The sequence below is a fragment of the Cydia amplana genome, chromosome 19, assembly GCF_948474715.1.
Source record: "Cydia amplana chromosome 19, ilCydAmpl1.1, whole genome shotgun sequence".
Classification (NCBI taxonomy): Eukaryota; Metazoa; Arthropoda; class Insecta; order Lepidoptera; family Tortricidae; genus Cydia; species Cydia amplana.
The window spans coordinates 8,889,333-8,906,455 of record NC_086087.1 but is presented as its reverse complement, the minus strand read 5'-3'; the positions used below and the strand labels follow the sequence as shown (position 1 = coordinate 8,906,455).

The 17,123-nt window shown below is 39.2% G+C and overlaps 2 protein-coding genes across 3 annotated transcripts in view; one reads left to right on the top strand and one right to left on the bottom strand.

Moving 5' to 3' along the window:
* Positions 1–17,123, bottom strand: part of LOC134656893 (flotillin-2) — a 384,591-nt gene that overhangs the window by 79,812 nt on the left and 287,656 nt on the right. The window lies entirely within an intron of this gene.
* Positions 61–8,242, top strand: LOC134657077 (glucose dehydrogenase [FAD, quinone]-like). Its single transcript, XM_063512629.1, has 4 exons — positions 61–181; positions 500–653; positions 1,598–1,768; positions 6,717–8,242. Exons 1-4 carry the CDS (start codon positions 119–121, stop codon positions 8,240–8,242), a joined length of 1,914 nt encoding a protein of 637 aa, XP_063368699.1. The 5' UTR covers positions 61–118.

Genomic DNA, 17,123 nt, shown 5'->3' with positions numbered 1-17,123 from the left:
AGCACCTACAATGCGTCAATAAAATATTTTTTTTAGGTAAAAATGTGAATTGGCGTCTCCTGTCTTAAATATAAAACTAGGATGATTTTGTGTACAGGTCTGAATAACAGGAGACACCATGAGCGCCATACTCGGCAGGCCCGAGTACCTGGCCTGCTTGGGCATTAACACTGCCATGAGGGTTAGTAATTGACCTGTTCAATTTTAGTTTAAGATATTTACTTTCCATCCTATTGCTGTCATTAACAGACGCCCTAGATATTCGTTTTAACCAATATATGGCAATCGGCTTCATCGCCAAGCTTTGGCGTAATCCATATAAAAATTTTAAAGCGTTCGCAGTAGGTACTCACCTGCCGCCATTGGAATTATAATTGTCTACAGTTTGCGGCTGTTCTGTTAACCATTACTACCATCAGGCGATTCTTATTTTCATTTTTGAGAAATGACTATTCGTTTTTCTAACCAAGACAATGTTGAAATAAATTGTATTTTCCAGACGTCATGCTACATTCCATTGTTGCTGGCGGCTATAGCCTACTTCAATTTCCACAAGTACGATGTAAAAGACCCAGAAGGTGGCATTCCCGACATCGAAGAATCCAAACTTCTATTCGAATACGACTTCATCATAGTGGGTGCGGGTTCTGCAGGTAAGAAATTACATATGTCACCTCAGAGATATCACAGACATAATATACATTGACGTATATGTCGGGACGGGCATTACGGGCACTAAAGATGGCACTAGTTCAGCGGTGTCACTCAAGAATTCGAGCCAATCGTGCAACTAGTTGCGACCTATCGCGCGCGTGATGCGTACTCATCAACCAATCGCGTTGTAGCGGTGTCACACCGCTGTACTGGCCCCATTCTTATTGCCCGTAAGGCCAGGCCTAAGATACACATCAATGATATACAAATTTGCGACATCATGCTCTGTAATCTGAAATCACAGTTCTGAGAAATTTATTAGATAAATCTTTCTATGCAGGCTCCAAAACTACCGTTCAAACGTTAAGAGCCAACAGGAGCTAAGATTTAAATATTTTAGGTAAATATACCCGTCTCGCTAACGGAAGCGGCTCCTAACTAGTACGATAAGGACAAGGCGAAAAATACTGTGTAAAAATCTCAAAAATCGAGGTTTCGTACTCGACTGTTTCCTCCCCCAAAACTTAACCAATTGTAACCAAATTTGGAAATTTAAATGATTATGACATTATCTGTGTCGGACCGTTTTGATTTTTTGAATAATTGATGTCAGTTTTGAATAGCACGCTTCTCATTGCGGCATAGTCAATTGGCCATTTTGGCCATTTTTGAAGGGCTCTAGCGCCTTAAAAAACAAAAATATCAAAAAAAGCAAAACGGTCCGACACAGATATTGACAATATTAATCTGTGTTGAAAAAATCATTGCTCTAGCTTCAAAACCCACGGAGGAAACAGTCGAGTACGTTTGTATGGAGAAATGATGATGATGGATGATGATGATGATGTTGGCTCTTAACCCGTCACGTAAATTTGTTCACACCCGTCAATCAAAATTCAAAACCCAACCGTAAGGCGATCAAATCTCTGTTCCAATGTTTCAGGTTCGGTGGTAGCAAACAGATTATCCGAAAATAGGAACTGGAAAATTCTTCTACTAGAGGCTGGTGGTGATGAGACAGAAATATCTGATGTTCCTCTGTTAGCTGGATACTTACAAAAGAGTGAATTAGACTGGCAATATTCTACTGAGCCCAATGAAAACTACTGTTTGGGTAAGTTATTAAATATTCACATGTATAGGGTGACGTTCAGTATAGTATGAAAAAATTAGTTCCAGTGCAATTCCGCAACATGGCGCGTGATCATATACTCCGGTCAGCCTTAACTTTCTTCTTATTTTGTTTTTCTAGAAGACACTGAACATTAACGCCGTTCTGTCAACTGTATAATGAATCGAATTCGCAATATGTGCCTTGTTGCCTGAATTCAAATTTAAATAAATTGATAAATAATATTAACAAAGACACTGCCTGTTATCAAACGTGGTTCATTCAATGATTAGTTTTCTCGTACCTACTAGGTACCACAAAATACTTACAAATTTCGGACACAAATAAATAATAATAAATAAATAAATATTATAGGACATTATTACACAAATTGACTAAGCCCCACGGTAAGCTCAAGAAAGCTTGTGTCGTGGGTACTCAGACAACGATATATATGTCGGCGACGGATGGTCCTGGCGGCGGTGGGCGCGTGGGGGTAGTACCTAGATGTATTACTTCACAGCCAAAATAGTAGGTATGCTACCAACGCATGAGATAAACATTCGGACTCATTAACCATACTAGTGCCTACTATTATTTCAGTACTAAATAATCAAAATAACAACGATCTTACGATGGAATCGGATTCGATAAAAATGAAAAGATCACATGAAATCGTTCAAATCTTTATTTAAGTCAAACTACACCGGCTCCAACCCTACACCTCTGACCCGAGAAGATTTAACCCGGCAACAAACTCGGCGGGACACATCTTTTCAAAACAACACATAGTTTCTTTATTTTACAAAAGTAAGCTTCTAATGGCACATAAGAAATCAAAATAACACTTGGAATAAAACACTTAGCTAAACGGTTAAAGAACGTGAGAATCTATAAGCTTTCAGAATAATCCTTCAGGTGTAAGCCTTCAGGAACGTAGCGAATTAGGCACGAGCTTGGCTAACGTCCGATCTCTAGCGCGGTCCGATCAAGAAGAAGGAAGCCAGTTCCAGCGGCGGAGCCAACCGCTCCCGCCTCCAATTCAAGTTGGTAAACCTGCCTGACCAGTCTACCAACATAACGACAAAAATGCCTGCTCGTGCCTACGTTCACTCAAGATACGCCTCTTGACGTTCCAAAGCCTTCTACCTGTCATTTTCGTTCAACAATACACCAATAGATGGCGGCGTTACTCACTACGCAGCTTCATTATTTCGTTACAAGCAAATAATACATAGCCAAACATTGCTAATCGACTTTTACAGGCGTCTAACTATGAACTGTAATGCTGCAATACGTCTTTCTGGTGTCTCGCTCCGACACGGCCGTCCTGCGCTACACACGTCCTCGTGTGTGGGTGTACGCATTTGATACTGAAACAAAACATACAGCACAGTATGTCATCGCTCGGTCATTCCTGACCAACAATTTGGGTCTCATTCAAATTACTATTAAAATCAAGCTTTGTTATCAATCAAACCAGAAAAAATAATTGTTCGAAATTACTTTAACAATCCTCAATTCTCTAGTCAAAAATAGTCCATCGAGCAACGACTAAATAAAAATACTCGTCAGTAATCATCGCTGCTATCTAACGGATACACTCCAATAATCATCGCCTCCATCTGGCGGATACTCTCAAATTTATGTGAAAACAGAACAATCCCAAACAGCAAAAACACAAATCACAACAGCTCTAATTCATTGCTCGACAGTATCACTACTTGTCATCAATATCAATTTACGGGGAAGTAATCTGGCATTAAAAAAAAATTGGTCATATGTGATCAAAATTTTTGTAAGACATCTTAAAATAAATAAGATTCTGAATTGATAGTTCCAATTTTACTCATATGAACACAGTACATAAACGGGAATTCATTTTTAACAAAACAACACCAGTCCTTCGGTGCATTGCCAGTCCTTCGGCAGATACCAGACCCTCGTCAGAAGTAACCATCTCAGCTGCGTAAGTGCTACTCCTCGCAAAGAGCATTCTGCACATAAAAAGCAGACCACGTGCACCTCTTACATGCTCCGGCACTTCTGATGCGGTCACTAAACAATACCCAGTCCATCGGGCATACTTTCAGTCCATCGAAAGCAAAACAGTATTGCCCAGTCCATCGGGCGTGCCTTCAGTCCATCGAAAGCATGACAGTATTGCCCAGTCCATCGGGCGTGCCCTTCAGTCTATCGAAAGCAAAACAGTAGTGCCCAGTCCATCGGGCGTAATTTCAGTCCTACGAAAGTACAAGCTTTCAATCCATCGAAAGCACAAAAAAATGTTAAGAGTGAATCCCGGAAAGAAAATAAACACAGGTGTTACAATCATGTAACTCAGAATTACTGACACTATCAGCGTCAACTGATCGACTGAAACTGAACTTTACTGATCAAAATAACTGAAAATCGCTTTTTACTTTAGCTTTTACAACAGAAACTCGCTCAAGAGTCCTAAACAGATGTAAGACATCTCAAAATAATCCCAACGAAATGGGAACTGCTCACCAGCTTAATAAAGTATGATGCACGCGACCAAGTCAAAGGTGGTGGTGGTGAGGTCCAACCCAAGCACGGAGGCTGATCCTTTCCGCTTGCCGTTGCCGTTGCTGCGGCAGATTGCGAGAGACACGATGTGGTTCAACATAGCTGGCTGTTACTGAAATCATCATTTGCACGGTATCAGGTTTATCATGTATGCAGGCTAAACTCGACAGGTTTATGAAATGCAAGGTAGCAGACACAAAAAACATGTTTCCAATGTATACGGGACTTCAAAAATCTCAAGAATAAAATTTAAATTTCAATGAGTGCGTTTTCTTTCATTCTATGAACAAACAAACACGTGTTCCAAAAATAAGTAACAAGGTAAAATGGGCCAATACGAAAAGTGACAGCTTATTAGTTACGTTCGACTGTTATGCTTCGCCATTACACTCAAAATAAAATTCACTAATAAACAATTAGAACGAAACCTGTCCTTTTATTTCCAAATCTCCAGCACAGAAGATACTGTACAGCTGCTTCTGTGTCACGGGCGTAATGGTATGATGTCTGCAATGGTATGGCTCTGGCTGCAGGACACTGTAACATTAATTTTCATATGCGTAGCTCATGTTTCCATAGTATGAACGATTTGTGATGTATCACGGCATTACGAGCAATAATTTGTCGCAAATTGATTAATTACTAAACGTTACAGGGTAAAGATTACATAATCCTATGCGTTGGCAAATCAGCAGGATCAATTTCTAACGGTGCATTGTATTTTCATGAAAAAAAAATATTTTTTGAAGGTAGATGCACAAGTGAGCGATGAAATAATATCACGTCGCGACAGCCAATATTGGATTTTAATTAACAATATGGATTTCATACCAAAATAACTTAAGATCACTTAGATTTAAATGGATTTTAAAAATTAATTGTATTTTCAAATCAATTATTGAGGGTAGATTCACAAGTGAGCGATGAAATAATATCACGTCGCGACAGCCAATATTGGATTTTAATTAACAATATGGATTTCATACAAAAATAACTTAAGATCGCTTCGATTTAAATGGATTACAAAAATTAATTACAAAGAAACATAACGATCCCAGAGATGACGTCACGTCACGACCACTCTGTTCGATAGCCCCAATGATAATTCACAATTTCACAATAATTCTCACCAAATAACAATGAATTACACTCACCTTTCAATGAAGGTTAGACACGTGAGCTTACCTTACCACGTGTCCAGATTATGGAATGTAGGTCACCAGAAATACACCACGCTCCCAGGTGGCTGTGTAAGCAATACATGAAACTCCGCATCTATCCCACTTCTGATGTCGGCGACGGATGGTCCTGGCGGCGGTGGGCGCGTGGGGGTAGTACCTAGATGTATTACTTCACAGCCAAAATAGTAGGTATGCTACCAACGCATGAGATAAACATTCGGACTCATTAACCATACTAGTGCCTACTATTATTTCAGTACTAAATAATCAAAATAACAACGATCTTACGATGGAATCGGATTCGATAAAAATGAAAAGATCACATGAAATCGTTCAAATCTTTATTTAAGTCAAACTACACCGGCTCCAACCCTACACCTCTGACCCGAGAAGATTTAACCCGGCAACAAACTCGGCGGGACACATCTTTTCAAAACAACACATAGTTTCTTTATTTTACAAAAGTAAGCTTCTAATGGCACATAAGAAATCAAAATAACACTTGGAATAAAACACTTAGCTAAACGGTTAAAGAACGTGAGAATCTATAAGCTTTCAGAATAATCCTTCAGGTGTAAGCCTTCAGGAACGTAGCGAATTAGGCACGAGCTTGGCTAACGTCCGATCTCTAGCGCGGTCCGATCAAGAAGAAGGAAGCCAGTTCCAGCGGCGGAGCCAACCGCTCCCGCCTCCAATTCAAGTTGGTAAACCTGCCTGACCAGTCTACCAACATAACGACAAAAATGCCTGCTCGTGCCTACGTTCACTCAAGATACGCCTCTTGACGTTCCAAAGCCTTCTACCTGTCATTTTCGTTCAACAATACACCAATAGATGGCGGCGTTACTCACTACGCAGCTTCATTATTTCGTTACAAGCAAATAATACATAGCCAAACATTGCTAATCGACTTTTACAGGCGTCTAACTATGAACTGTAATGCTGCAATACGTCTTTCTGGTGTCTCGCTCCGACATATATAATATACAAATACTTAAATACATAGAAAACAACCATGACTCAGGAACAAATATCTGTGCTCACACAAATAAATGCCCTTACTGGGATTCGAACCCAGGACCGCGGCTTCACAGGCAGGGTCACTACCCACTAGGCCAGACCGGTCGTCACAAATATATATTTTTATTTTGTGACTATAGAATTAGAAACAAATGTAACAAATGTTTGTTTATTACATCTATTATTTATTTTGTTTACAGCATTGGAAGGCGGTAGGTGTTGCTGGCCCCGTGGAAAAGTTCTTGGTGGCAGCTCCGTTCTGAACTACATGCTCTACTTGAGGGGCAACAGGAGAGACTACGACACGTGGGAATCCTTAGGCAACAAAGGATGGGGATACGAGGATGTACTATACTATTTTAAAAAATCAGAAGATAACCAAAACCCTTCCTTGGCAGAGACTCCTTATCATGGCACAGGAGGCTATTTAACTGTATCTGAGGCTCCTTATCACTCACCTCTGGTTGAATATTTTGTCGAAGCTGGAAAAGAATTAGGATACGAGAATAGAGACATCAATGGTGAAAAGCAAGCCGGGTTTATGATCGCTCAGGGCACTGTGCGAAACGGCAGTCGGTGCTCTACTGCCAAAGCCTTTCTAAGGCCAGTTAAAAATCGCCCGAAGCTCGACATATCGTTAAACTCATTTGTAACTAAAGTGCTAATTGACCCCAAAACAAAAACCGCATTTGGTGTCGAGTTTGTCAAGAATAACAAGACCTATCGCGTCAGAGCCCGGAAAGAAGTGATATTATCAGCTGGATCAATTAATTCAGCTCAGCTGTTAATGTTATCTGGCATAGGGCCAACTGAAGAATTAACCAAACACCGAATACCGGTAATTCAAGATTTAAAAGTTGGCTATAACTTGCAAGACCACGTAGCTGCAGGAGGGATCGACTTCTTACTGCAGAAAAATGCACAGGAAGCAGTTAATATTGAGTGTACATCGTTAAGCACTTTAATGAATTATGCCGTTAATGGGACAGGACCTTTGACTATCGTGGGAGGAGTTGAAGGTTTAGCGTTTGTTAACACCAAATATGCAAACGCGAGTGATGATTTTCCCGACATAGAGTTTCACTTTCAAACAAGAATCACAGGTACTGATCGTGGAAGAATGTTTAGGTCGATTCAAGGAATTCCCGAAGATTTTTTTAATGCGGTGTTTGCACCGATCACCGTGCCGACGTGGTCCATCATGCCTATGTTGTTGAGACCGTATAGTACAGGTCGCATACGGCTAAGAAGTGCCGACCCCTATGACGCTCCCCTTATATACCCCTATTACTTCACAGATGAAAACGATATGGATATAAAAACTCTAGTGGAAGGAGTGAAGATCGTGTATGCTCTGTCGAAAACGAAGGCTATGCAGAAATTCGAGTCAAGGTTTAATCCGAACATTTTTCCTGCTTGCAGAAATGTACCACGGTTCAGTGATGCCTTCTGGGAGTGTATGATCCGGCAGTTTACGGTGACGGTGTATCACCCGGTGGGGACCGCCAAGATGGGCCCGTACTGGGACCCCGACGCGGTGGTGGACGACCAGCTCCGGGTGTACGGGGTGAAGGGGCTGCGCGTCATCGACGGGAGCATCATGCCACAGATTGTAAGCGGCAACACCAACGCTCCCATCATCATGATAGGCGAGAAGGGCAGTGATATGATCAAAGAATATTGGTTAGAGGAAGGAAAGTATCGACATTATAGGTGTCTTTTATAAATTACGTCGATTACGTACGCCGAATTCTACGTCAAGCATGACGAGGTAATTGACACGGCAACATAGGTGCAAGATTATGTTGTGCCCCTATTCAAATTCAAATACGCACCAAAAACATTGTAAGATATCAACCTGTCAACATTTTCAAGAAGCTAATTAAAGAACTGAAGTTCATTACAAACCATAAAAGCAAAAAAATAAAAATATTTCCGAGGAGGTGCTCTCACAGTATTTATCTGTTATGATATCTTTAAGGTTTAACCAGTTTAAGGAGTTGATTTTTGAAGTGAAAACTTCTTTAGCGGCGCTGGGCACTTTTAGAGGTGGGGAAAAACTGTTAAACTCGAGACACCGTAAGGCGTAAGGCGTAAGGTGAACCAGCAACCCTCTTTACCTTAATCCATTAACAACCTTATCTCAAAGCAAGAAAGGTCGTTTCAACTGTAATTACATTTGCATTTTAAATCATACATGCATTTAAATCAATAAAGAAAAACTCAATGACATCATTCAATAAAGCTACATCTTGATGATATCGCTAATAAAAGTGAACTCTAGTACTGGTGAATAAAACTCAAAATATCATGACCAAATATATTTAGATGCGAGGTCTGCAAGGTAACTTTACAATTTCTATTCGAATTTGAATTTCGAATTTTAAACAAGCTCATTAACCAGCAATTTCGTAACTAAAGTTTGTCAATAGAAAGGAGAATGGGTCAATTATACATAGTGCTGCAGACATTTTGGACTAGTCATTGAGTTTTCACTTCTATCGGCACTCCTGGAGTGCAACCCGTTGTTTTTTTTGTTTTTTTACATGTTGTTGTTGTTGTTTTTACAGAGTTGTATTAAAGGATAACAGTTTTGTATAGGTACGTTAAAGTCGTTGAGTATCAGCTATAATTTCAAAACTTATTTTTAAGGCTACGTACCTAAGTAAAGTGTATTTATTTCGAACACAATACCTTGCATTGTTTCTACTTTCTACTACCTTTTAAAACGGATTACTACGAACTCTGCGAAGATGGCATGTGGAGTTAAGCAGAAATATCGGTTTCTCGCAAAAACAAATTAAATGATAAATACTCCAAGTACTTTAAATTGTATATAATGTAAATAACCATGCTATAGCTTCAAATATGATGATATAGTTTAATACAATTACTTATATAAAAAGTGTTCAGTTTCTTTTATCTACCCCTAAAACAAACCCCTAATAAAAGTGATACCTGCATATAGTAGGTACCTACTGTACAATTATGTGTGTTATTTAATACCTATTACCAGTGAACTATTACCTCTACCAGCGGTCGGCAACAAGCGGCCCGCGGGCCGCATGCGGCCGCGAAGCTCTCCCTTGCCGCCCGCGAGCCTCCCTGGCTATTTTGTATGTAATATTCACTTAGTACCAGATCGTAGATCCTGTTTTCTAAGGGGACCTTGCATTTAGGAGACAAAGCAAACCGCTTGGAACAGGTGTTCCTGGGGGTGATCTGAGCTGATTTCGCCCGGTTGTCGAGAGGTCCCCCCTAGCAGGTGGGCAGGGGGGGGGGGGAAGTGCCTCCGGCGCGCTTCACTCTAAATTTTATATCTGCATACATCTAGCAACTATATCAAGTTTGGTGTCTTTTTCGTGTAATTCGAGGATAAGGAATTCATTTCTGTGACTAAATTTTCACTCACCCATACAAAAAATACGAGAAATTCAAAATTCAAAAACATCTTTACACTTCTTTTTTCGGAAATCCTCTACAGAATTAAAAGTATGAGGATTTGCTCTAGAAAAAAAAATACCTGTGAATAGCCCAGTTATTCTACTATATATAATAGTAAACTTGTAACAGGTTTTGTCACTTTTGTTGAGCTGTAGACTATCGGTGGTGTTTCTCAGGGATCGTAGGTTCGACGCTTTGCTGTCACACAACCCGTCTGTGAAATTCCTTAAGAAATATACTTACTAAACGTATTTATAACTAGGTATTGGGCGCCAGCACGCTGTACAGCGTACAAAAAAAAGGTTAAGCTAGAATGAGATAAAGTAAACTATTTCTTTGAGCTTGAGACAGTTATGTATTCTAAAAAAACTATCAGTTAGTACAAGGAGGTAGTACAGAGGATAACCTTACGCTATTATTATGTATCTAAGCTTAATACTATTACAGTAGACTGGTTACGCAGTCTACATTAAAGTTTATCAATTTCTAAACACTGAAGTATGCACCGAGCATTCAAAGTCTATAGAGAGGCCACTGTTGTGTCTGCTAAAGTTTTAAAATTAACTGAGAGATTAGATTGGACCACACCTGAGTCACGTGTCTGTAGCAGAAGGCAGTGGAGCCGTGGCCACGTTGTTCCAGTGGCGTGCCGAGGATGCAGCCAAAAGTCGCGGTGACACGCGTCGAAACCGTCGGCGCGCGTCCAGTTGGCTGACTCCCCCAGTCACGCCAAGGTCGCGTTGAGCAGCATGGACCACGAGCCCAAGGCTACAGCGGCATCCAGCATTGACACGTGCCCGGAGAAAGAGTAAGCGTGCCCAAGTAGTGGAGTGGACCGATGGAGGGACCGGCATCAAAGCTAAAGAAAAGAATTATCATAAGAAACATGTCACACCTTGACTATGCATGTGCATTTCCTGCCATATCCTACAGAAATAAACCCAGCAATAATTAAAACTCCCATCTTACTTCAAGAATTTAGAGGAAAACTTACAATCTGCCACGTGGTCATTTGCCACATATGTATAAAGACGAAAAAAGGAAAACTACACTTTCTACAATAAATATGCGAATTCTTACCCGGATTTTCATTGAAACTGTCGATACTAAAATCCCGACATATGTAAGAATGAGTTTTTAATTTGGCTTTCCTAAGGAATGACGGTACACGACGCCATGTGTGTGCTGTAACAAAAGGAATGGAAAATCAGTAACGTTGCAGAGACCGAATTACATTCTTGTAACACTAAACTTTCGAGTTGCTACTTACCTTGCTACAAGAAGTGTGGGTGCATGTTTTTAAGGGATGCCTCCCAGGACGAATTGACTCAATGACCACGACGCTGTTAGCTCACATGCCGCCGGATCTCAAGTGATCTCCCGATCGCGTTCGACAATCCATTTCCTTTCATTATTTTTTAAAGCTTGCATCTATGACGCGGAGTCGAGAAATTTTGCCATGTAGCAAACGATGTCCCAAACAATATTAGAAAACAACAAATTAAAAGACTAATTATATTGCGTGTCAATATTTTCGAACAATTAAACCTAAATATTTAAACTCTAAAGAAGATATCTAAAGTTAAAATAATAACCATAAACAATATAGAATTATAGTTGACTTTCACCTGATCGAGTATCTCTGGATGCCAACAGATGGCGTTAAAATTAATCCGTGACGACAGCTATTCCGCCACTAGATGTCGATAGTAGTATCATAACGAGGTCAATATTACCATAGAATTTTGAACCGTTACAAACTTGTCAAACATTTTTCTTTTATAACCCTGTTAAAAAAATGTTTTGTGTCGCGCGGCGTACCTGCATTGTAAGAGCGGTAAGCAGCTTTTAGGATTTTTAAGTATGTTTAGATGATTTCTGATAAGTTTGTTATGCTTCTGGTTGTAGATAACATTAATAAATTACTTCTGGACTTGATATACGAGGGGCGTTCAAAATATTCTCGGTATTGATATCTTACGACCTCTTCTAAAATTTCTTTCGTTACTGGCCGCTAAGGTTTATTCATTGACATTAAAAAAAAGTATAATTCGAACCGAGAGGTCTTTTGTTTTTCTGCAATTGCTGAACAAACATGAACATCATGTGCGAATTGACAATGTTAACTAAATTAGAACATCGATGCGTGATAAAATTCTTGACAAAACAGGGTAAAAATCAAAAAACCATAAAAGAGGAAATGGATTGTGTTTACCGTGAGTCTGCTCCTTCTTTATCTACCATTCAAAAGTGGTCAAGCGAGTTTAAACGCGGAAGGGAGAGTATTGAAGATGACCCTAGACCTGGCCGGCCTGTAGTAGCTACTTCACAAGAAAATATTGATAAAGTGGAAAAACTTATATTGGAAGATGGTCGAGTGAAGGTAAAATCTATAGCACAAGTAACCAATCTCTCTATTGGTACCGTACATGATATTATACATGACCATCTTAATATGTCAAAAGTAAGTGCAAGATGGGTTCCGCGAATGCTGACTCGGCTTCAAAAAGACATGCGTGTAGCTTGTTGTTCCGATTTTATTGACCTGTGCGGTGAAAATCCTGATGAGGTGCTGCAAAGAGTAGTTACTGGAGATGAAACCTGGGTTCATCATTATGACCCAGAGAGTAAACAAGAGTCCATGCAGTGGCACATTAAGGGTTCAGCTCATCCCAAGAAGTTCAAGGTCATCCCTTCAGCTGGCAAGGTCATGGCCACGATATTTTGGGATTGTGAAGGAGTATTACTAATCGATTATAAAGAAAAAGGTGTAAATATCACAGGACAGTACTACGCTAACATTCTACGTCAATTAAAGGATGTAATTAAAGAAAAGAGGCGAGGAAAGTTAACCAAAGGTATTCTGCTTCTGCATGACAACGCCCCCGTCCATACTGCTCATATTGCCAAGGCAGCTATTGTTGAATGTGGGTTTAAAACTGTTACTCACCCACCGTATAGTCCGGACTTAGCCCCCAGCGACTTCTTTTTGCTCCCCAATCTTAAAAATGATCTGCGTGGAAATAAATTTTCTGACGATGAAGCATTGAAGGCGGCAGTGGAGGAGCATTTTTACACGAAAGATAAAAAATATTTTTACGAGGGATTAAAAAAAATAATTGATCGATCTTTTAAGTGTATGAACATAGGGGGGGAAGTATATTGAAAAATAAAAATATCAAACTTTTCGTACTTGTTTGTTTTCATTCTCATACCGAGAATATTTTGAACACCCCTCGTATATACACATACAATTTAATTTTTTTTAAGAAGCAGAAATGTCTGCGACCGATGCTATTATGCTCAGAATAAATTAAAAATTGGAAAAAATACTAAAAAATACGCCGTGAGTTCAAGTCTCACCAAAGACAGTAATTTTTCCACTTTTAAATTCATATAAATAAAGATGTTGGGAACACTTTCGCCAGTAGAGTTATTATAATTGTGATAAAATTAACATATTTAGTTAGGATATGTCTGACAAAAAATGCACATAGGTCCGTGCAAATGTGCAGTCAAGCGGGAGTCGGACTTAATGGACGGAACCCTTGGAACGCGAGTCCGACTCGCACTTGGCCGGTTTTTTTAATGCAGTTGCACCTCCCTGTGCATTTTGTTTTGCAGCGGCAACGAATAAGCTCTGAAACAAGCAGCGGCCGCCGCAGGTAGGCTTCTCCGTATGGGCTCTCAAATACTCTCAATAACCATTTTGTTTGGACGAGCCCCAGTCAGCAGGGCATGGTAGCTGTTGCTGAGGGGCTATCATCTGTCCCCAAAAATAGCCTCTTTGGTAAACTGCACGGAGAATATGTTTACGTAGCGCATCTTCCGTTGGAGACAGATTCTCTTACTGGAGATTTCTTTTTGTAAAAAGTACTTAATGGCACTCATTTACACTTATACTTGATCTGAAATCAGTAACAAAATGCATAGTGTTAAAATAATGTCTAGGGACCAATTCACACCTCGTAATTCAAATCTGTTCAGACTAATATTGTAAGACTCTTACTTGTCATACAAGACAATAACAAGTGTTCCGTCCATTAAGTCCGACTCCCGCTTGACTGCACATTTGCACGGACCTATGTGCATTTTTTGTCAGACATATCCTAACTAAATATGTTAATTTTATCACAATTATAATAACTCTAGAGTATGTGCGGAAAGAGAAGAGTCGTGGCAGAAACGGGAACTAACATTTTCAATTTCATATGGCAATCAAACCTTTGACACCTGTCTTGTAAAAATTAACAAACTTCTGTCATTGTATGTTTTTATTAACAAAAATCGCAAGTTTTATGTATAAAATATTTTCAAAACACGATAAAACAGTGCATAAAACCACAAGAAAAATTATATTTAACATTGTTCGGTTTTGTCAGCGGGAAAAAAACGGCTAAAAGCCGACTATCGACTTACAAAAAGTCGCGGAACATGTTTCCGATATTCACGGGTATTGATGTTGTATTTAATATTAAATAATTACCTATTTAATAAGCCCCCTAAGTAATTTGTCTCCGGTACATAATCGGTAAGTATATTCATTCAAAATATATTTATTTTCATAAATATGCAGGTCATTCATGATCTTTAAAATAACTGACAAATAGTGTTGATACTTGCCATTTTATGCATATTTATATGTAATTTTTTTTCAAGATTGAGTAAAAGTACCTCGAATAAAAGACCGCTATCTAGGATATATGCAAGAATTTGTAATCTACATGCCGGATTCAAGCACATCCAATTTAGATGAAGATAGTTCTATGAGTGTCCCTGGTTGTTCTGAAGTTAGCTCAAACATAAGTGACATTGAATATTTTAATTCAGACTTCGATTACAAAGAATAAACCTTTTCCTAATAAAATATTTCTTTATTTGTAAGTTCGTTTACTAGGTTTTGTTAGTTTCTAAATTATATTTCATATTTAGCAGTGACTTTTCGGCGAAGTAAAATATGGTGAGATGAGAGAACCGGACATATTCCAATAAGGCCTACCTACTTATGCACTATTTTTTATATCCCAGATAGTAAAATTAGGGTTCTATTGCCCAATTTCTACCCGATCTACCCGGTTTTGTATTAAAATAACTGTTGGACTGTACAGATTAGGCAGTACGTAAATGATACTCTATCTTGTTTGGTACTAAAATGACAGTTGTATTGGGCAGATTCTTAACTAGTTTTAGCAGTTTTGTCAATCGCACTGTCACTTTTTAGTATCTGAGGCATAAAAACAAGCGTGTGTTTTAAAAAGAAAATTAGTGCCTGCGCTAAATCAGAGGATTGAGTTGACGAGCCGACACCACCACCAGGCTCCGTTTAGTAAGCCGTGGCAAAAAACCGGAACAAAAGGGATTCAAGTATCATGACCTTTAGTGTCGTACTATAATCACGTGATCAGTGTTGTAAGCATAGCAAAAACCATAAAATAGCACTGGCGCGCCCTCAAATCCCACGACTCTTCTCTTTCCGCACAGACTCTACTGGCGAAAGTGTTCCCAACATCTTTATTTATAGTTTAGTTTAGTTTAGTTTAGTTTATTTATCTCAATATACAATTTTCATACAGGTAAAATATACATTCATTTCAGCTTGTACTACTTGTCGTATGATGATCGTTTTTTTTTTTTTTTAGAATAATAATAAGAATAGAACTGAATATCAACATATAAAGTAAAATAAAATTAGTACATACAAATCAAAACAAAGCAAATAGAATTAAATTAAAAACGTCAAAATGTCACTATAGTAAAAAATTTAAAAAATAAAACAATGTCAATAGAAAAATTAAATCAATTTCAGTACTAGAAAGTACAAATCATACAAACTTATGTCAATAAAAATTATTAAAATAAATACTAAGTCTAAAAAAATAACATAATAATAACAATTATTAAATATATCTAGTACTGTATAGTATGCATCAGTGTCAACTAACTAATATATAACTAATTATGTTCAATATTTATTTAATTATTTGTATATATTCTTTTACGGAGTAAAGTTCCTTTTCCAACAAAAGGCTCTTCAGTCTGCGTCTAAACGTTTCCTCATTAGTCTCCTTTTTCAGGTCGACAGGTAGGTGTTCATAGTATGTCGGCCCTATGACTCGTGCGTTTTTTGCTTGCAGTACTGTGCGACGCGGCACTGTCCGGAGTTTACCCGTACTACGTAGGCACTTACCTATCACTTCCACTCGCTTATACTGTCCTAGGTTTCTTCGTGTGTACATAATTACCTCGAAAAGATACTGAGAGTAGTGTGTCATTATTTGGTGTTCAGAAAACAAGGTTTTGCATGACTGTCTCTGATTAAGACCGAGCATTGTCCGCAACGCCCGTTTTTGCATACGAAACACTCTCTCAGCATCAGTTGAGTTGCCCCACAGAATCACACCATAAGTCATAAGCGAGTGGAAATGTGAGAAGTATGCTTGCCTAAGCGCATCACGTGAAATCAACGGCTTTAGTTTACGTAGTGCGAACACTGCACTACCAAGCCTGTCGCACAACGAGTCTACATGGTGTTTCCAATTTAAAGTAGGGTCTAGCGTGAAACCTAGGAACCTACACTTGTCAGTCATCGGTATTGGACACTGAATGTTCACGCCCGAGACGCACCTGCCAGAGAACAGCATTACGTTTGATTTGTTCATGTTGAGTATCAGACCGTTTGTCGAAAACCACGTTTGCAGCTGGCCGCATATTATATTGATTTTTTGGTTTAATTCATCATACGTGCGTGCTTTAACTACTACTGTCGTATCGTCAGCAAACAAAGTGATTTCTCCTTCCTTTATGGTGGATGGTAGGTCGTTTATAAATGCAAGGAAAAGGGTGTTTCCTAATGCTGATCCCTGCGGAATCCCAACTGTCACGCTGCCTCTCCCCGACCGCATTCTTCTTCCACCGGTCATTACCTCTACCGTCTGGGTTCGGTCTTCTAGGAAAGATTTTAGAAGCTCATATCCCCTTCCCCGCAGTCCATAGCATGCCAACTTTTTCATTAAAAGATCATGGTAGATCACATCGAAAGCTTTCGACAAGTCACAAAATATGCCGGCTACTTTGTACTTGTCGTCGATTGCCGATGATATGTTATCAATCATACTAAAGGCTGCTGTGGTGGTGGACATGCCTTTACGATAGGCGAACTGTCT